Here is a 22,036-nt window from a genome sequence, read left to right as displayed (position 1 = left end):
GTCTGGGCCGAATGGCAGAAGAGGGCACAGACAGAAGAAAGTAAAGGGTTTGGCCCCACCCTGTCTGGACTGCAGCTTTACTGATTAGAGGAGAGATGCCTCCTGCTCAGCGCTCTGGCTCCTACACGCTCATGTTGTGGGTTGCCCCAGGATCCCTTGGGGTTTGGGGTGTGAGAGGACAGGGACGAGAAGAGAAGGTGGGCTGTACTCCGAGCACTAGGGGTTCCCTTTTCTGTTCCTTGAGCCAGAATTGGAGGGCGTCTGGACCATTCTGTGTGCCCTGGTGGTTGCCTCCGCGTTGCTCCTGGTGACTTTGGTGGGGGATGGTGGTAAACTTGTCGCCAGCTCAGCGGCTCCTCAGATGGCCGTGCCGCCCGCTCTGTCTGGGCTCTGGAGCGCCACGAAGTCCGTGAGTCTGACTTTTGTCTCCTTTGCAGAGTAGCTCTGCTGTCTCTGCTCAGTGCTATTCTGTGGCCATGTGCCTAGCTGGCGGGATCTTAGACCCCTGGCCAGGAATGGAACCTGACCCACGGCCGTGAGAGCTCTGAGTCCCAACCACTGGACCACCAGGGAGTTCCCAAGCTCATTGTTTTTTAAATTAAAAAGAAAACCCCAAACCTGCCTTCCTATTTGCTTTTGTGTCTGCACAGCCTATAACTCCGCCGAAGGTTAGTCACAGGTTGGCTCACACCCCTTGAACTGGCAGGCTGCTTGTTGTTCTTGGTGTTCTTTGCTGTTTTGGCCAGAAAGTCTGTTCAAACTTGAGGTTGTTCCCACTCTTGGATCCCCTTCCATGATGCGCAGGTTCCCTGAACAGTGATGCTGGGCTCTGCCTAGTCGCTTAGTTGTTTCCGACTCTGCGACCCCTTGGATTGTAGCCCACCAGCCTCCTCCTGGGATTCTCCAGGCAAGAAGACTGGAGTGGGTTGCCATGCCCTCCTCCAGGGAATCTTCCCAACCCAGGGTCAAACCCAGGTCTCCTGCACTGTGAGCGGATTCTTTACCGACTGAGCCATGAAGGAAGCCGGAACGGTGATGTTCATTATCTACAAAGCCCACGGTCATCTCTAGCTGCTTAATGGCCGTAAGTTTTCATCAGCTAAGAATTCAGGGCAGCGTTGATGCACACAGTGAAAGTATTTAGGTGTACCCTCTTTTCAAATTGCAAATTTAAATTGCTTTTAAAAATAATAAAATGGATAATAATTAGAATTGAGCACTTGTTATTGACCATACATTTTTACACAGTTTTCCCTACAATATAGTTGAGGAAAGTGGGACTTAGAGATATTAAGATTTTTTTTTCCTCTATGTTGTACATCTTATAAGTGATCAAGCCAGGGTACAGTTCTGACCTCAAAGTGCATGATTTTTGCCATTGCCTGAAACTTAGTTTAGAAAATCATGTGTTTTAAGTTGTTCCTACTTATAAGCCCTTTATGAAGTATGTAATATCCTTAGTAGTAAGTAGGCGGTGGATTTTTGTAACATTTTAAATGCTTCTTTTACCTCTCCTCTCTGATGTTCTTTCCCCCTCCCTTTCTTGATTTAAATTGGTATGTAAACTTCTGTGTTCTCTAAATTGAATCAGTTGGGATAGAGATGTTATTTTATTTAAGGAAATATGCGTCAGCTTCTGTGAGGGTAAAAAAAGATGCCGGGTGAGGCAAAAGTATTTTGTTCACATAACCTATTTAGAAAAGCTTTATAAATAGGTTGTATCAGGTTGCCAATTATATAAAGGAAGATCTTATTTTGTAATTTTGATATGCATAAATTTAGTTACCACAGATTAGTTAAAACTAGTCTCCCAACCACATGGGTAATGACGTGAAGTAAATGAGATTTTACCACTAGCTATTCATTCCACCTGACCTCCCTCTTGAGAAATCTGTATGCAGGTCAGGAAGCAACAGTTAGAACTGGACATGGAACAACAGACTGGTTCCAAATAGGAAAAGGAGTCCATCAAGGCTGTATGTTGTCACCCTGCTTATTTAACTTCTATGCAGAGTACATCATGAGAAACGCTGGACTGGAAGAAACACAAGCTGGAATCAAGATTGCCGGGAGACATATCAATAACCTCAGATATGCAGATGACACCACCGTTAATGGCAGAAAGTGAAGAGGAGCTAAAAAGCCTCTTGATGAAAGTGAAAGAGGCGAGTGAAAAAGTTGGCTTAAAGCTCAACATTCAGAAAACAAAGATCATGGCATCTGGTCCTATCACTTCATGGGAAATAGATGGGGAAACAGTAGAAACAGTGTCAGGCTTTATTTTTTGGTGCCCCAAAATCACTGCAGATGGTGATTGCAGCCATGAAATTAAAAGATGCTTATTCCTTGGAAGAAAAGTTATGACCAACCTAGATAGCATATTCAAAAGCAGAGACATTACTTTGCTGACTAAGGTCTGTCTAATCAAGGCTATGGTTTTTCCTGTGGTCATGTATGGGTGTGAGAGTTGGACTGTGAAGAAAGCTGAGCACCGAAGAATTGATGCTTTTGAACTGTGGTGTTGGAGAAGACTTGAGAGTCCCTTGGACTGCAAGGAGATCCAACCAGTCCATTCTGAAGGCGATCAACCCTGGGATTTCTTTGGAAGGAATGATGCTAAAGCTGAAACTCCAATACTTTGGCCACCTCATGTGAAGAGTTGACTCATTGGAAAAGAGTCTGATGCTGGGAGGGATTGGGGGCAGGAGAAGAAGGGGACGACAGAGGATAAGATGGCTGGATGGCATCATGGACTCGATGGACATGAGTCTGAGTGAACTCCGGGAGTTGGTGATGACAGGGAGGCCTGGCGTGCTGCAATTCATGGGGTCGCAAAGAGTCGGACACGACTCAGCGACTGAACTGAACTAAACTGATTCATTCCTCAGATGACCTCGGAAATCACAGCCCTGCATCTTGATTAGTGAGTGACCAGCCCTTCTACTTTTTTCAAGCCTGTCAGTGATTGGTCCCTGGGCATCTGTCACTTGGTTCTCTTGTAGACAGCAGAGCCTGTAGTTGCCTAGCTTTCTTGTTCTCCAGTGATAAACTTACATGACACTTTACAAAAATGAATCATTGAAAGAAGAAATTGGCTAAGAAGAAAATGCAACAAAGAAACGCTAGGTATTAGTGCTGGATGTGAAACCTAGGTGGAATATAAATGGAATTGTAGAAGAAATAGCTGGCTGTGGGGATGTTGACACTGAATGAATGCCCACCAATGAATGCCCACCATTCTAGAGACTCTAGACATGCAGTCAGAGGAACTCAAAAACAGGCTGGTTATTATAAATGAGGAAAATGGTTGTGATGAAAAGAATCAATAATGTCTTCGGGGAAGGAACATCAATAAGAACTTTACATTAAAGGAACTCGCAGAGGTATTGAAAGTGCAAAGGATAAAATTTGGAAGCTATTGCAAACCTAGAAAGTATACCAGGCATGAAAAAGACGCTCACTCCATCTGCTGAGTTATTCAGTGAGAAGAAGGCACACAGATTCAGATTAGTCCTGATCAGTTTTCTTTTCAACATCTTATTTATTTTTAATTGAAAGATAATGTTTTACAGTATTGTGTTGGTTTCTGCCGTACATCTGATAAGTTTTTGAATAAAAAAGTAAAATACTCTAATTATCAACATATCTAATGTTTTAAATTATAGTATACTAAACAAAATTTTCAGTTTCCTGTATATTTATAACCTAGAGTAAGAGAGTGTTTAATATTTTGGCAAAAAGTTTTAAAGGTCATGGAACAATTTAAAATTTTCCTGTTGATTTTGAAGATTGGTTTTTATGTTTACAGATTGTACAATGGTTTTTAATGGTTCTACACTACTGTGCATAGCAAGGATTGCCTGTATTAAAAGCCAGTGTTTTGGAGTTTTTCAGAACCATTCTGTGTACTAACAGGAGTTTTAATTTTGGTTTTGTTGATGGAGATCAGGGATGCATAACCAAGTTGTCATCAGGTTGTTCCTTTGTTTAAAACCCTTTAATGGCTTTCGTTATCATTAGAATAGAGCAGACTCTTCAACGTGATCTGACCCCTGCCTCTGTCTTTAGTTCTTGTGTGCTACCTCGTCTCATAGCACTGTGTATTTTCCTTTTTAGCCCTTAGGACTTAAGAAAGTGAAAGTGTTAGTTGCTCAGTTGTGTCTGACTCTCTGTGACCCCATGGACTGTAGCCCACCAGGCTCCTCTGTCCACGGAAGTGTCCGGAATAGAATACTGGAGTGGGTTGCCATTTCCTCCTCCAGGAGATCTTCCGGACCCAGGGATTGAACCTGGGTTTCCTGTGTTGCAGACAGATTCTTTACCATCCGTGCCACCAAGGAAGGCTTCCTTAGGATTAAACTATGTATTTAATTGTGTAATTAGCCATATAATATTTGTCTCCAATGGACCTATATTGTTTACTACCGAATGCCCAGCACCTGGGTACATATAAACATATGCATACGTGTCCATTCATTCATATCAACATACAGTGCGTGTTATACCCACAGGGCACTCTGTACATTATATGTGCATAGATCTGTTTTTTCCTGTGGAGAAGAATGGTTACTTTCCCAAGACTCTCAAAGAATTCAGTGGTCTGAAAAAGTAAAATATTGCACTATAGGAATTGATACGGTGAAATGAATACTCAGCCTAGATGATATCATTAAACATTAAAGATGTTCACTTTCCAGTCTCAAACTGCATTTGAATATTTGGACATATAAGATACTATATATAGCCCTGAACAAACATTTAAAATTACTGCATTGTCTGTAGAACATAAAATTCATTTTAAAAATGGTTATCTGTGTTGGGATATACTAACATAGTAGTGATATATGATGAACTGGGAATCAAACTACTATAAATCATGGAGGAATCTGCAAATTTTTCCTTATTTTTTTTTTCCTCCTAGTGTGTGATTGCTCCACTGGTTCAGGATTCTTTTCAAATACTTCAAAATAATTTGATAACATAAAATTGAAATATAACTATGACTAAAATGTTTCCAATTAAGGAAAGTGACACAGATTTTCATGTTTGTTCTTTTTAGGAATGTTTTAAAGGAAGTTGGGCAACTCACAAGTTACTGCATAAGAAAGCAAGTAAGTAAAGTTACGCATCTCTATACTATTTTTCATAGAAGTGACTTCTTGCAGAAGACAAGAATTCTTCCAGCTCTGTAAGTGTGTATTTGAATGTTCTGACAGTATATAATCCCAGAGGCTAGAATTAGGACAATTTTGTGCTTTGCATTATTCAATCCTGTAAGTAAAATGTAATTGAGTAATACCTTTGTTAATCTTGTATTGCATATGTACCATGACAACAAGAGATGGTTGCTATGATAGTTGGATTGGCTTGAGCAGTACCAGAGAATGTCCTGATTTGGCGTCTGGCGCCCTCTCTCTCCTGTGCTTAAAGCATTTGCGTGTTGCAGGCAGGGGCACAGGAGCTCCATTTAATCAGATTGCTTTTGTTTTTGCCTAGTGTCACTCTAGTACTCTTGCCTGGAAAATCCCATGGACGGAGGAGCCTGGTAGGCTGCAGTCCATGGGGTCCCTAGGAGTCGGACACGACTGAGTGACTTCACTTTCATGCATTGGAGAAGGAAATGGCAACCCACTCCAGTATTCTTGCCTGGAGAATCCCAGGGACAGAGGAGCCTGGTGGGCTGCCATCTATGGGGTCACACAGAGTCGGACACGACTGAAGCGACTTAGCAGCAGCAGCAGCAGTGTCAATTTCAATAGCTTTGTCTAACTCAGAATTGTATCACTGTTTTTTTTATGTTTTAATGTTGTTACTTGTAGCCTGATGTTTAATTTTCTTTTTTGAAGTTCCTTTGTGAAACACCACAAATTGAAACTATTGGCTGCTTTTTTAGCTATTGCTGTCAGCCACACTGATCTATCGCTGATTCAAGTCATCTTTGCTGCTTTGGCGACTCATCCTATAAATTTAAGCCTTTAGGGTGGCTAGCTCAAGACAACTCATCACAATTACTTGAAAATTGACAAGGGCTTTTTGTTCTTATAGCATTGCCATCCTCATGGATGAAGGACTGGCAGACAGTACATGGTTCTTGGTATAAGGTTTCTTTTTCAACTTAACTGATTTTGCAGTATTTTTAGTTCATCTACTTTATATTTTTAAGGAATTTGCTGATTTAGTAAAGTTCGGTAGATTGTTTTATATTTATATACCTTCAAAATCTCATTGAGATCAATTTAACCACCATTTGAAGGAAAAGGAAATAAAAATTTAAAAAGACATTCTGTGGTTATATAAAGTGAAGTCTGCATTTAGTGGAAGTGCTAAGACTATTGTGGGAGGAAATATGGTTAAAGATGAGGAAAAGTGATTGTGAGTAAATGAGTTTAAAAAAACATAAATGACAGGATTTGTTACCTCAAAGGATAGAGATAGGTTTAAATATGCCACTTTATTTTATTTACTCATTCTTTAAATACTGTGCATCAGATGTGTTAGGTAATTTTAGAGCTCTTTGAGCCAATTATTAACATTTTATTACCCAGGAACTTCTGGAGGAAGGCATGGCAACCCACTCCAGTATTCTTGCCTTAAGAATCCCATGGAAGGAGAAGCCTGGCGGGCTACAGTCCCTGGGCTCACAGAGAGTCGGACATGAGTGAGCAACTTAGCCTGCACACAGGCACCCGGGAGCGTAAAGCATAGGGAACTGAAGGATCGAGGTGAAAGAGTATGCTACTAAAAGAACTTGAAATGAGTCTCTTCTCCAGGGGTTTGCCAGCTCACTGAAGTGTGCTTGTTTCTTCAGTATTGGGTTTCTGAAGATAGAACTATTTTATTATGACTTATACTACAGGACAGTTAAACAGCTGGTGTTCCCTAAGTGATTTTTACTGTATTGGACTGAAACTACTTGTATTTTACGTATATATCTCTGGAGTTTAGTATGATGCCATGTTTCAGATTGTGCCCTCTTGGATCTGATGGGATTAGGTTCACTGGGTGAGCCTAATATTCTTAATCCCTTTGGGTGGTGTTGTGTAGAGTCAGCCCTCAGCTGGCCAGTCCTGTGCTTTTCACACCCTAATAACCATAGTGGGTGACAGTCTAAGAGGAGGGGATGGTGTGGGGAAAGATGATCTCCAGAGCTAAGAAGAGTATTGAGAAAGGGAATAGGAGAAGGAAGAAATCAGAGATAGGGTTGGGCTGGGAAGCAACCAGGGTGGCTTAAAAGATAGCTCCTTAGTCCAAGAAATTATAGTAAGATAACGTAGCAAATAGTTATGCGTACTGATCTCTAATTAAAGATGACTGATTCGTATTTACGTTCATGTGGTGTATTGGTTTGTAATTTGCTTTTATATCTTTGACTGGATCTGGCATTAGAGTAATCCTGGACTCATAAAATGGGAAATGTCTCCTCCCCTTCTTTTTCCTGGAAGAGGTTGTGTAGTATTGATATTATTTCTTCTGAAAATGTTTGCTGCTGCTGCTAAGTCACTTCAGTCGTGTCTGACTCTGTGCGACCCCATAGACGGTAGCCTACCAGGCTCCCCTGTCCCTGGGATTTTCCAGGCAAGAACACTGGAGTGGGTTGCCGTTTCCTTCTCCAGTGCATGAAAGTGAAAGGGAAGTCACTCAGTCGTGTCCGACTCCTAGGGACCCCATGGACTGCAGCCTACCAGGCTCCTCCGTCCATGGGATTTTCCAGGCAAGAGTACTGGAGTGGGGTGCCATTGCCTTCTCCAGAAAATGTTTGCTAGAGTTTGCTAATGAAATAGTTTGCACTTGCAGGAGTTTTCTTGGTTGCAGAAGTTAATGAGGCCTTAGGAAAGTTCCAAGTGTGAGTTAAAGAGCAACGTTTATTTTTCATGTGTCCTAGGGAAGAAGACCACTTGGTTGCACATCTTGAAAAGCCTGTAATGCTGATGCTTGGGTGCATTTTTCCTATGCATACCTACTGCCAGAGTTTACGTAGCATTAGCATTTGCCTTTGGTCTGATCTGTGTAAGTTGCAGCACTTCACATCTCAGTACTGTATTAGTGTACACTTTTACCCTTAGCACTGACACACTCAGTTTCTTTGTCGCCGATTTTCCTAAAGTAAAAAGGTGGATGTGTTTGACAAGTGTCTTTTGGATAGCCAAAAATGTGATATAAAAACTCACTTAAAAAAAGAGAATCTCTATGGGAATTCTCTGGCGGTCCAACCGGACACAGTGCTTTTGCTGCTGTAGCTGGGGTTCAGTCCCTGGCTGGGGAACTAAGATCCCCACAAGCCACGTGGTGCAGCCAGAACAAACCAACCACCTCTAAATAACACTTTTTCTTCTACTCTTCTGCCCTTCCAAGCTAGTGTGTTTGAGTTTTGGATTGTACAGGGAAGAGGTTAGGTAATATTTCAGAACTGGTTGCAGCAAGCTTTGTGAGTGCGGATTACTCTAAGCCTCACCTCCAAACTAACCGAAGTCATGGGTTTGTTGTCAGGGTTAAATGGGCAGTAATTAGTAACTGCTCAGCAGCCATTTATTGGGAGAACTGAGTCAGGATTGTGGTCAGAAAATTCTGTCCTGGGCAGAGCTTAGATACGTGCAGTTCTTTGTGAGAGCTGACTGGAGGAGGCCACGTGTTTTAGAGAAGAATACGACGTGTAATACTTGAGATCTGATCTTGTACGTATCGGGTACTCTCTGACACCACCTGCAGCCTGCCTGGCCCTGTTGCATGGTGATGTTTGAAAGATAACTTACAGGTGTTTTTTTCTGCTGGCCTATGCTTTCACAGTCTTTGTAAAAAGAGCAGTTAGTGTGCAGTTTTGTTACCAACCCCCTGTCCAATTCCTGTTTATTGGATTTCTGTTATGTGTTTAGGACTTAGGGGCTTAGATCAAATTTATCCTTAAATAGTTTAATTTATTTTGGAAGAATGACTTTCCCTGAGTATATTATACCTAGAGATTAGAAAAGAACTTGCTATATTTCATTCTTGTCTAGCTAGCTTTGGGGTTATAATGCTTGTTTGAGGTCTGCTTTGAATTCTCTTGAAAATTGATTGTGGACAGTTCAGAATCCAGATCAGTAGGAAGCTTTGAAAGGTTTTACATCTTTCCTTTTCCCTGCATTCTCCCTTGGAGTATGTTAAAGCAAAAAGCCCGCATCTTCATTGCTATTCTGTGCTATATTTCTGGTGAAAATTATTCTTGAGTTTCATAATTCAGACAGAAGCACTTGGTGCTATCACAGCCAAAGCAGGTTCTCAGGCCTGCATTTAAAAGTAGTTTCTATAATGTTTGGGGGCGTCCCTGGTGGCTCAGACAGTAAAGTGTCTGTCTGCAGTGCAGGAGACCTGGGTTCAATCCCTGGGTCAGGAAGATCCTCTGGAGAAGGAAATGGCAACCCACTGCAGTACTCTTGTCTAGAAAATTCCATGGTTGGAGGAGCCTGGTGGACTACAGTCTATGGGGTCGCAGAGTCAGATGCAACTGAACAACTTCACTTTCACTTCACTATAATGTTTAACCCCAGTGGCAATGAATAGAGTCCATTTTTGTCCTGGAATGAAAAACAGCTTTCCTATTGACATTGGCATTCACAGAGGTTTTCTTGAGCTTCATAGGGGAGAAAAATACCTAAAATTCAGTAGCATAGTAGAGCTTTTCTTTCTCTTTTCTCTTCTTATTCTTTTCTATTATTCTACTTCATATGTACTATTATAAATACATTTTCTTCCAAAATAATGTGAATGGATTGGTTGTGTTTTTGCATTCTTGTCAATTGCACGTCAAGGGTCTTTCACTCCTAAGTTGACCACGTGCTTTGTGGAGAGAATACTCTAGTAGTAAGCAGCATTTCCACATTTCTCTGCCCATGTGAACCAAACTTCCCCCGTTCCCTCATCGAGAAAATGAGAAAATGAGACTAGATTATCTTTCTCTGTTGTTGTTGATAACTTTAGTCACTATGCTGTACATTATATCCCCAGGACTTATCACATGACTGGATTTTCGTACCTTTTGACCACCTTCACTCATTTCACCATTCCTCTTTGGCTTAAAATGTCTATTCTCCCATTTTGTATTTTAAATAGATCACTTGAAGTTTTGTTTTGTTTGTTTTTTTTTCTAAAATTATTTGAAGCCTGACTTTTAAAACCTGTGATAGCATCACAGTAATCAGGAAAAGATCGGTATGCATTGAGAAGTATATAGGCTCTTACTTGGTGTGGGAGGGATTTGAATTCCTGCTGTTTAAAGTCTCGGGTTAGTAGTTCTGTTTTAGTTTGTAGATAGAGCAGTGTGCTCAGATACCATTGAGGGTATGTTCTGTGTGAAAAAGATTTTAGGTGCATTTCAGTTAATGCAGCATTATATATTATTAGCTAACCTGGTAGTGGGGTCTTTGGTTCTTATGTTTATAATGAATTTTCAGTAACTTTTGATTGATTATTCCCTCCCCTTATCTTTGCCTTTTCCTCCTCCCTTCTATTACCTACTTCTTTCTGTTACCTCCTTCCTGAAAAAAAAAAGCAGATGATACTCATAAAGTTTTCAAAGCAACTTAAAATGTTTACTTGACAGTCTGTCAGCAGCTGAATGAGAAGTTTTTTATTTTTTAAACTTTAAATTTGCTTGGGGATTATTTAGAATCTGTTCTTTTAGTAAAAACATGGAACCCATTGATAATGTCTGCCCTCAGCTGGGAAGTTTTGACTAGGCTCACATTTTATATTTCAAAAAACAGGCTTCCTATAAATTGACATTGTGGAGAGAATGCATTTAGCATTTATTTGAGAAAAGGAGTTTGACCACGTGCTGTTCCTATTCAACGTTGTGTAAAAACTAATGATATGTTTAGTTTGGGCTTTTTCTCCCAAGACACTTAGATTTTTCAGGAGTCAGAGGGTTGTGGATAGAGCAAGAACATAGTATTTTGGGGATTCAGGTTAAGGTGGAAGTTTGCTTGATTTTTTGCCTGGGCTCTTTGGCTTGGCTTTCAAGTATGTGATTGTTATAAAAGTATGATGATGCTTAGTAGCTTGAGTGTTGAGGCATTTCTTTCTCTCATTCATCCATCCATCTCCCAGAAGATGAAAAGGCCAAGCGAGAAGTGTCTTCCTGGACTGTAGAAGGTGATATCAACACTGATCCTTGGGCAGGTTATCGATATACTGGAAAACTCAGACCCCATTATCCACTGGTGAGTAAATAAGGTAATAAAAATTTAATATTTTTTTAAACCAGTCTTCATAATTTTCAGTTTCCTAAAACTAATTCTTATAATTTGTATTCCGATTATGAATCATGTGATCAGGATTAAGGTTACATTCTAGCTTTTTAGCTTTCATGGTATGTTGTTTACAAGTTAGTAGGGATAATTGCCAGTCATGGATGAAGCAGAAGAAATTTTAGATTAAGGATCAAGACTTCCTTAATTTTTTTTAAAAAATGAGGTAGAGTAGATATTTTTAGGCCAGCATAATGGGAGTATATATTACTACTTTTCTAAAAATTTTTTATTGTGATATAGTTCTACTTTAATTTAGATAAGACTTTTCTGCTCCCCTTGCTCCTTCCTGTGTTTTTGGCAGACTGACTTCAGAGTCTTAACCTCGGAATTGATTTAAGTTGAAATTTGTCATTCTGAAATGTTTAAATTCTTCTTACTGTTATCTTTTTATTAAAGAAGTACATCCTTAATTTTTAAAATTTGGAAAAATATAAGAAAGTCTCTTTAATTGTAGTTTCCAGAGATAATAACCAGGAACATAACGGTGTACATTTACTTCGAGACAACATTTCGTTATTGCTTTGGTTCACCGATTTGTTTGGAACAACACAGGCGCCTCCCTTGTCTGTGTGTAGTCGCAGACCTTCAGTGCCCTCTGGCACTCTCTGTCGCTTACATATTCTGGGAAGGGGCATGACAGTAGCACCAGGAAAGTAAAGCTCAATCCTCACGAAATAGATATGTTGTGATATTTAAGATGTCCTGTAAAACTTTTTTTTTTTTTTTCATTTAAATGAGATGAATGAATTTTTTTATTTGGTATTTATCACCCCACTTTTATTTGTGTTGTTAGTAGATTTTAATAATGAAAGTTACTTTCACATTTGAATTGGATCCAGCTAACCTCTTTGTTGTTTTCAGATGCCAACAAGGCCGGTGCCAAGTTATATTCAAAGACCAGATTATGCTGATCACCCTTTAGGTAAATTCTGCTGTGCTGTTTCTTCGTATTTTCAGTTTATGAGCTTGATGACTGCTACAAAAAAAAAGAGTCCTTTTTTAGTGGAAAATTTTCATTGCTGCATTTCTGATTTTTTTTTTTCAAGATAAACTAGAATATTTGAATTAAAAATTCTTTCCTCACACTAGAAATCTAATCAATTCTGAAGACATTGTTTATATAGCTGTTAAAGGCTACATCCAACATAATACTGTATTTTGTGTTATTATATCAAAGTCTAGCTTTTAAAAAAAAGTTATTTTAACATGTTCTCGTGCATTAATTAAATAATACCTGTTTAGATAAAAGCAGATGGTGGAGGCTCTGAGTGCATGCCTACCTAAAGATTCTGTACTGTAGCAGTAATAGAAATAGCAGTACTGGGATGATAGTAATAGTGATGCTGATGATTCTATAATTGATACTTATTTTGTCATAACTGTGTGTCAAGCATTGTGTCAACTTCTTCACGTGTATTACTCCATTTTATACTTTGAGAACTCCTCTGGTGGGTTCTATTGTCTTCTCCATTTTATAGTTAATTATAGTGAGACATAGAGAAGATAGGTAATTTGCAGCATGTCGTGTCCATCTCTTGCAACCCCATGGACTGTAGCCTACCAGGCTCCTCTGTCCATGGAACTTCCCCAGGTGAGAATACTGGAATGGGTTGCCATTTCCTGCTCCAGGGGAGCTTCCCTCCCCAGGGACTGAACCTCAGTCTCCTGCATTGTAGGCAGATTCTTAACACTGAGCCACCAGGGGTGCCCAATTTGCAGCATAGGTTCTGTGAAATTACTGAGTTTGCATGTCAAAAATGATTGAATGTCATCATTTTCATGTGGTTTAATCTACCAAACTAAGCTACTGTTGCTTTTCTTCTCTAAGACAAAAAGGAACTGTATTAAATTCTTATGAATCTAATTTGAAAATGTAGTTAAACTCCATTGTTTTAGATAATTGAAGGGAAAGAGTCTGAATGATAGAATACTGTTGAGGATGTATAATTTTATTACAGTGTATTTCATATTCTAGAGTATAGTTTTAAATCATATCTTTAAAAAGTATGCAGATAAGGACTTCTCTGGTGGTCCAGTGGCTAAGACTCTATGCCCCCAGTGTAGAGTGACAGGGTTCAATCCCTGGTCAGGGAACTAGATCCCACATGCTGCAACTAAAGAGCCTGCGTTCCCCTCCCCGACCCCCCACAATACAGCAACAAAAAAGGACATAGATAAGGTAAATTCTGGTGGGATAAAATGTTATGAGGGGAAAAGTGAGTACGTTTCCCCAGAAGTAATCACTGTTAATGATTTCTTGCAGAACTTTTCAGCAGTCTTTGTTGCACATACACATGTTGGCACCCTCTCCATCCAATTATACAAAAAACGAACACGCACATACAGCTTTTCACCTTGTGTTACTGTATTTTATGTTGTAAATATTCCATATAAGTTCACATAAAACCATTTGTTTTTAATGAGTGAAATATTCCACTGTGTCTACGTGTTATAATTTATTAAACCAGACTCCTACTAATTTATTTCAAGGTTTTTTTTCCAATTTATTTCTAGATTATTTCTAGGTTTTATTTCTGCCAGTTTGACCACAGGAACTGTTCTTGTGCACCCTGTTCATGTGCATCTTTGTGCACGTGTCGAGAGTATTTCTATAAGCGAATTGTCTAAAGTAAAACAGCTACATCACAGGATTCATGCATTTAAAAAATTTTGAGAGATAATTACAAATCTCAGTGATTCTTCAGTTAAAAACATGTGAGACTCTATTTTCTTCTGTCTTCCTCAGCTTAGTATGTTATCAAGTTTTATGATCTGTGCTGATCTGAAAGATGAAAAATGATACTTTGCATTTATTTTAATTTGCATTTTTAAGTTATGAGTAAATTTGAGCATCTCTTTACTTTTATTATTATTTATTTATTTAATTTATTTATTGGGCTGTGCCAGGTCTTAGTTGCAGCATGTAGGATCTAGTTCCCCGACCAGGAATTGAACCTTGGCCCCCTGTATTGGGAACTCAAAGTCTTAACCACTGGACCAGCAGGGAAGTGTCCATCTCTTTACTTTTAAAAATCATTTGTGTTTTTCCTTTTGAACTGTCTATTCATATCCTTAGCCTTTCCCCCCCCCTCTCAGATTACTTAGTTTTTTCCATACTGACTTATAAACGTTCTTTCTATATTGAGGAAAATAATCTCTTGATGTACTATAAAATGTTTTCTCCCAAGCAGATAGTTACATTTTTGTCTTTGTTTATAACATTACATTTATGACAAACTTTCAACATTATTTTGTAGTAAAATTTGTCTGTTTTCTTTTAAGGTATTTATGGCTTTATAACCTAGAAACACCTTTTTGGTTCAGATATAATAAAAATATTTTCCTATGATTTCTTCTACTGTTTCTGTGATTTTACTCTTTTTGTGTGTGTGATAAAATTTTGGGCCCATGTGAAGCTTATTTATTATTAGGAGTGAAGTAGGGCTGCAACTTAATTTTTTCCCAGAAGAATATCTGTTTGTCACATCACTGATTGTTTTTAAAAATCAGTCTTTTTCTTACTGATTTAAGATGTAACCTATATCACTGTATTATATTTTCATATATCTTTGGGTCTATTTCTGGATTCTGTTCTGTTTCACTAACTCATTTGTCTAATCATATGCCATCACCAAACTCTTAATTATTATAGCTATAGAGTGTTTTACTCGTTCCAGTGTTCTTGCCTGGAGAATCCCAGGGATGGGGGAGCCTATGGGCTGCCGTCTATGGGGTCGCACAGAATTGGGCACGACTGAAGTGACTTAGCAGTAGCAGCAGCAGCAGCAGCAGCATAGAGTGTTTTACTATTTGGTAGGCCTTGTTGCGGAGAAGGCAATGGCACCCCACTCCAGTACTCTTGCCTGGCAAATCCCATGGATGGAGGAGCCTGGTAGGCTGCAGTCCATGGGGTTGCTAAGAGTCAGACATGACTGAGTGACTTCACTTTCACTTTTCACTTTCATCCATTGGAGAAGGAAATGGCAGCCCACTCCAGTGTTCTTACCTGGAGAATCCCACGGACGGGGGAGCCTGGTGGGCTGCCATCTCTGGGGTCGCACAGAGTTGGGCACGACTGAAGCGACTTAGCAGTAGCAGCAGCAGCAGCATAGAGTGTTTTAATATTTGGTAGGCCTTGTTGTGGAGAAGGCAATGGCACCCCATTCCAGTACTCTTGCCTGGCAAATCCCATGGATGGAGGAGCCTCGTAGGCTGCAGTCCATGGGGTCGCTAAGAGTCGGGCACGACTGAAGTGACTTAGCAGCAGCAGGCCTTGTTGCGCCCATCTTTCCTCTTCTTCAGAATTTTCCTGACTCTTCTTGCATGTTTGTTTTTCCATGTGAAATTTAGGATCAGCTTGTCTGGTTTCTAAAAATGTCCTATTTACCATTTTTTATGGGGGTAGTATTAAATTTATAGACTAACTTTGGAAGAATTGACACTTTTACAATATTGAATCTTCCTATCCAAGAACAGGGGATGTTTTTCTATTTTATTTGTCTCCTTTATGTCTTTCAATGGTATTTTAAAATTTTCTTCATTAGGTCTTTTAACATTAAGTTATTCCTGGATATTTTATCTTTTTAAGTTATTCTTGTGACTATAGTATCTTCTGTATTTTTTGATTTGTTGTTTACATAGCCCAGTTGGTAAAGAATCTGCCTGCAATGCAGGAGACCCTGGTTCGATTCCTGGGTTGGGAAGATCCCCTGCAGAAGGGATAGGCTACCCAGTCCAGTATTCTTGGGCTTCCCTTGTGGCTCAGCTGGTAAAGAATCTGCCTGCGGTGGGGGATACCTGGGTTTGATCCCTGAGTTGGGAAGATCTGGAGAAGGGAACGGCTACCCAGTCCAGTATTCTGGCCTGGAGAATTCCATGGGCTGTATAGTGCATGGGATCGCAAAGAGTTAGACACGACTGAGCAACTGTCACTTTCACTTTGTGTATGGCAGAGTTATTGATTTTTATATATTATAATCTGCCAACTTGCTGAATTCTTATTTCTGGTTATTTTCCAGGTATTCCCTTGTTCTAGGAATATATAATCATATCTGAAGTTCATAAAGATTTTGTCGTTTTCTTTCTAAGTTTATATGTCTTATTTCTTTCTCTAGTTTAGTACATCTGCAGTATTGTCAGAACAGTGCTGATAGTGGGCCTTCCGTGATGTTGGTTCTTGGCTTGAGATTTGTATTTATCATGTAAAGGTGGTAGCTGGCTGTGTTATCAGAGCTGTCTTTGTAGATGATCATTTATTTCCCATTCTTTAATCTATGACTCTGACAAGTTATATTGATAGTTAATATTGAATCATACCTGTCTTTCCAGTATGAATTTCACTCAATTCATGGTGTACTATGTGTTTTTTGGATTTTGCTAAATAATATTTTATTTGGGATTTTTATATCAGCATTTATAAAAAGTAGTTTATGGTTATAGTCTTTTTGTCAGATTTTGAAATTATTATTATACTAGCTTTAATGCTTTTCAGTATATGAATACACTGATTTTATTAGTGAAAATTCTTAGGGCAGTACTTTTCAAACTTTTTTTGATTGTGAACCAGAGTGAGAACTGTATTTTATAACATAATCTGTATATATGTGTGTATATAAATTAATAGCCAAACATTTCACAACAGCCTGTATATAGTCTATTTTCTATTCAGTTTATTTACTTTTAAAAAAATGTTAAGTCATAGCCCTCTAATAGCCACTAAATGATCACAAGTTGCAGTTTGAAAAACACTGACTTAGGTTCCAGTTTTAAAAAATAAATGAGTATAATTAATTCATCAGTTGTTGTATATGCTTGCTACATAGGAGATGATCATGAAAACAGATATAAATTAATTATATGGTGCTATTCAAATGTAAATCATTTATTGACCTTATTAACACACTGCCTGTCAGATAATAAATAGGCCATCTTGACTGATTTCTAATAAATCTGAAAATTTGTTCTTTAGAATTCTTCCTTCAGTTTGCTTAGCAAATTTCATGTTGAAAGTATTTTTTCAGAAACCCTGACCTGGACCCTCCCATATTATGAGATACCATTGTGTGAAATAGACTTGGCTATTATTTTATCATTGAGGAGTAATTATGCTTTTATATACGACATCTTTTTGTTCATTCTGGTTTTACTTAGTGATTTTCTTTTCCAGGAATGTCCGAATCTGAGCAAGCTCTTAAAGGTACTTCTCAAATTAAGTTACTCTCATCTGAAGATATAGAAGGGATGCGGCTCGTATGTAGGGTAAGAGTTTCCCCTCCTCCTAGGATAGGACTTGTTTAAGTAGTTACAACACATGAAGTCAATGATTTGCGCTTGTACAAAGGTGGCAAATGTTAAGACTGACTGGCCATTTTATTTTATTTTTTTTGGAAAGAAAGTTTTTATTAAGGTATAGTTGATTTACAATGTTGTATTAATTTCTGCTGTACATCTAAGTGATTCAGTTATGTATACGTTCTTTTTTATATTCTTTTCCATTATGTTTGTTCCAGGATATTGAATATAGTTTCCTGTACTATGCAGTAGGACCCTGTTCTCCATCCATTCTTTATGTAATAGTTACTTGCTATGGTTCTTTGATGAAAATCATTTATCTATTCTTTTATTTCCCTCCCTTTCCTTCTCCATTGTAGAACTGTGAGAAGCCTCAAACTTCATCACTTGATTATTGTTTAGATTACTTAAGATGTACATTTTCACATAGAAATCAGTCAAGTGTACGAATTAAACTATTTGCTAGCTAGCCCAATTTATTTTATGTTTACACAGACATACATACACATTTATTAATGAGTATTAAAAATATGTTAGAAATACATGTAAATAGTTATAAAAATTCAGGATTATAATATTCAAGGTGAGATTCATTTTATCAGTATCTCGAAAATCTAAGTTAGTACAGAAGGTACAGGTTTCTAATGCTACTTCATTTCTTCTCTAATGTATGAAGTGTTTCTCTTTTACAGCTTGCTAGAGAAGTATTGGACATTGCCGCTGGGATGATTAAACCAGGTGTAACTACTGAAGAAATAGATCATGCTGTACACTTAGTAAGAATTTTACTTTTATGCTTTGAGAAATTTTTTTATACTGTTAGATGTCTTAGACTTATAAATAAAGTAAACCTAAGTTCTGAATATCTACACTTGGCTAAAAGCTAATTGAAAGCAAATTTTTCACTTTTCACTTTTTCATAAAAAGTATTCAACAGACATAATCCCATCTGTAAGTATCCGATATTAGGGTCTGAGGTAAGCCCGAAGTACCTTGTTTCTGAAACCTCACATTTCATAACATTTTGGTTTAGCTTTTACAAGATGATTAATTTTATTACTGCTTTAGGTAAATCATGCTACCGCGTGTGTCAAATATTCTGAAGTCAAAAAGAATATAACTTCTGAAACTAGTGGTAAAAAGTGTTCCCTTTTTTAATCTACTTATAATAACAAGGCTACAAAGAGACCAGATACATGTTTGTAGTAAATATAGTATCAGTTCAGTTTAGTCGCTCAGTGGTGTCTGACTCTTTGCGACCCCATGAATCGCAGCACGCCAGGCCTCCCTGTCCATCACCAACTCCTGGAGTTCACTCAGGCTCATGCCTATCGAGTCAGCGATGCCATCCAGCCATCTCATCCTCTGTTGTCCCCTTCTCCTCCTGACCCCAATCCCTCCCAGCATCAGGGTCTTTTCCAACTCTGCATGAGGTGGCCAAAGTAGTGGAGTTTTTCAGCTTTAGCATCAGTCCTTCCAGTGAACACCCAGGACTGATCTCCTTTAGGATGGACTGGTTGGGCCTCCTTGCAATCCAAGGGACTCTCAAGAGTCTTCTTCAACACCACAGTTCAAAAGCATCAATTCTTCAGCCCTCAGTTTTCTTCACAGTCCAACTCTCACATGCATACATGACCACTGGAAATATAGTATAGGGATATTAAAAATTTTTTTTTAATATAGTTCTTTTGACTGTGCTGTGTCTTTGGTGCTGAGCACAGGCCTTCTTGAGTTCTGGCGAGCAGGAGGCTACTCTGTGCAGCGCACGGGCTTCCTGCTGCGGTGGCTTCTCTTGTTGTGGAGCTCAGACTCTAGGCATGCAGGCTCAGTAGTTGTGGCACGTGGGTTCAGTTGTCTCATGGCATGTGGGATCCTCCCGGACCAGTGATCAAACTCATGTCCCCTGCATTGGCAGGTAGATTCCTAACCGCTAAACCACCAGGGAAGTCCAGGTATACTTTGAAAGAAAGATTGCTTATCCACCAAGGAGAGACCTTAAAAACCCTGTAGTTAGTAGATGAGTGCACAGAAGAGCAGTAACTAGTTACTAAATCACATGGAAGGCTAATTAAAGTTGCTCTCATAACCAAATAAATGCAAGTCATAAAACCTTCTAAATAAGGAAGTATTTTAAAGATATTTATGTCCATTACCTCTGTGAAGATGGTGAAACTGGTACTGTTTTTCATGGTGATGATATTTAAATCGGGACTATCCTTTTGGAAAGATATTTGACAATGTGTCTTGAGCTATAAAAATGTATGTAACATTTTTTTTATTTGAAATTATAAATCCCAATTTGGGGGTATTCAGTATATTATAAATTCCATGAACAACATGGATTTGAGCTGCATGGGTCTTATATGTGAATTTTTTTTCACTAAATATATATATATGTACTATAAATATATTTTCTCTTATGATTTTTAAAATAATATTTTCTCTAGCTTACTTTATTGTGAGAATGCAGTATATAATACGTATAACATACAAAGTACGTGTTAATCTCTGTTTTTGGTAAGATCAGCCGTAGTGCATTAGTAAACTTTGGGGGGCAGTCAAGTTTTATGTGGAGTTTGGACTAGGCAGGGAGGGGGTCATTGTACCCACTCGCTGCCCCCGCCCCCGCCCCCACCATGGCCCAGGGCTGTGTATGGTTACGCACCAGTAGCAGTTTGAATGCTTCCTATAGGCCAGGCACTCTTACGTGGTTCTTTTACCAACTCATCTCATCTCCTAACAGCTCTGAGGTAGGCACTACTCTCATCTCTGTTTTATAGATTAGGAAACTGAGGCAGTGAGAGGTTAAGTTGCCCAGGGCTATTCAACTTAAAAGTAATGGAGCTGGCATTTTCAGTCAATGCAGTCTGCTTCTGTGTGTTCTTAACTACTATGTGCACTGCTGTGAGAACTATAGAAGCAGATTGCTAAAGGAAAGAGAATAGGCATGTAGTTACTGGTTATCATATTTGTAGCTGAGAAAACTAAATTTTCAGTAATAGTAGAATTACCAATAAAATTATAGTACATTTCACAAACTGTATTTTAGGTAGCCGTTTAAAAATTACTAGTCTGAGGACTGCGGCAGTATGGAAAGAGAAATCATGTATGCTGTGACTACCACTGTATAAAAACATCCAAGTAACGTAAGACTCATCTATGGAGAACTAGATCATTTTCTTAGTGATTGCTTTGTTGTTCCCGTATGAATGTTCTATATGAATGTCTCTGGAAATACTTTGAAAGTGAAAGCATTAGTTGCTCTGTCATGTCTGACTCTTTGAGACCCCATGGACTGTAGTACACCAGGAATTCCAGTACACATGGAATTCCCTATCCATGGAATTTTCCAGGCAAGAATCCTGGAGTGGGTAGCCAATCCCCTCTCCATGGGATCTTCCTGAATCAGGAATTGAACACTGGTCTCTCATGTTGCAGGCAGATTGGCAGGTTCTTACTAGTATTCATTTTTTTGGTCATAGGGATAGAGGCATTTATATAAGCAATTAAAATTAACTGTGCACATTAATATTTATTTTAATATATTTTTCATAAGGAGTTGGTAATTCTAATATCTTCATATAGTGACATTTGTATGTTTGTAAATATTTTAATGCATGAATTTGCTTTTCTTTTGCAATTATCAGTAAACTGGTTTGTGGACTGTTAGAAACCCTACTGTTTGATATTAAATGTAGTATCTATTATTATTTCTAAAATAAAATATTAAATGGGTTTTTCATTAGGAACATCTGTACAAATTTTTCCACATTTTTCAGATTTAAAAATCTGATTAATTGCATGCATACTAGCTTTTTCTTTGGCACATTCCAAATTACTCTATTTTTAATTTATTATAGGCATGCATTGCAAGAAATTGCTATCCTTCACCCCTGAATTATTATAATTTCCCGAAGTCTTGTTGTACTTCAGTGAATGAAGTGATTTGCCATGGAATTCCAGACAGACGGCCCTTGCAAGAAGGTGATATTGTTAATGGTAAGAAATGTGTGGCTTTTGTTGCTGTGAGCTAAGAAACAAGGTTTTGGGAGTCTGATAGTGACTTGCATCTTCTTCACTTGTCTTTACCTTATTTTTTTTCATATTTAAAACTTAAATTTAAAATCTCTGGAAACCTATTTTGTGGTTTTCCATTAACTGCTTTCAAGATACTTCTAGTATAATGTGTTTGTTACAGGTTCTTTAATGCAGAACTTTAATATGTGACTGGTAAGTGGAAGATGTCAATGAAATGTGGAACTAATAACTGATTCAAGTGGGATTGTTTTCTTACTCCTGTTAGTCCACTATTACAGATAAAGAGAATATGTAATATGTGAAGAGAATAGTAATATGTGAAGACCTTAAGAAAAAAGCCTCAAAATTCTGCAGAAGTACTGTCCTTGATGTTAAGAAGTTTCGAAAGTGGCTTTAGGGACCACTGTGTTCAGCTGTTTTGG

The 22,036-nt window shown here is 38.5% G+C and overlaps 1 protein-coding gene across 2 annotated transcripts in view; it reads left to right on the top strand.

Moving 5' to 3' along the window:
- METAP1 (methionyl aminopeptidase 1) overlaps positions 1–22,036 on the top strand; it is a 53,930-nt gene that overhangs the window by 18,092 nt on the left and 13,802 nt on the right. For both annotated transcript variants that reach the window (XM_040237809.1, XM_040237810.1), the window contains exons 2-7: positions 5,060–5,111; positions 11,083–11,195; positions 12,147–12,207; positions 17,452–17,543; positions 18,269–18,352; positions 21,437–21,575. In XM_040237809.1, coding sequence (XP_040093743.1) covers positions 5,060–5,111; positions 11,083–11,195; positions 12,147–12,207; positions 17,452–17,543; positions 18,269–18,352; positions 21,437–21,575 — 541 coding nt within the window. The remainder of the gene's footprint in view (positions 1–5,059; positions 5,112–11,082; positions 11,196–12,146; positions 12,208–17,451; positions 17,544–18,268; positions 18,353–21,436; positions 21,576–22,036) is intronic.

The sequence above is a fragment of the Oryx dammah genome, unplaced genomic scaffold (assembly GCF_014754425.2).
Source record: "Oryx dammah isolate SB20612 unplaced genomic scaffold, SCBI_Odam_1.1 HiC_scaffold_3, whole genome shotgun sequence".
NCBI lineage: Eukaryota > Metazoa > Chordata > Mammalia > Artiodactyla > Bovidae > Oryx > Oryx dammah.
This window is presented reverse-complemented; position numbering and strand designations above follow the sequence as displayed.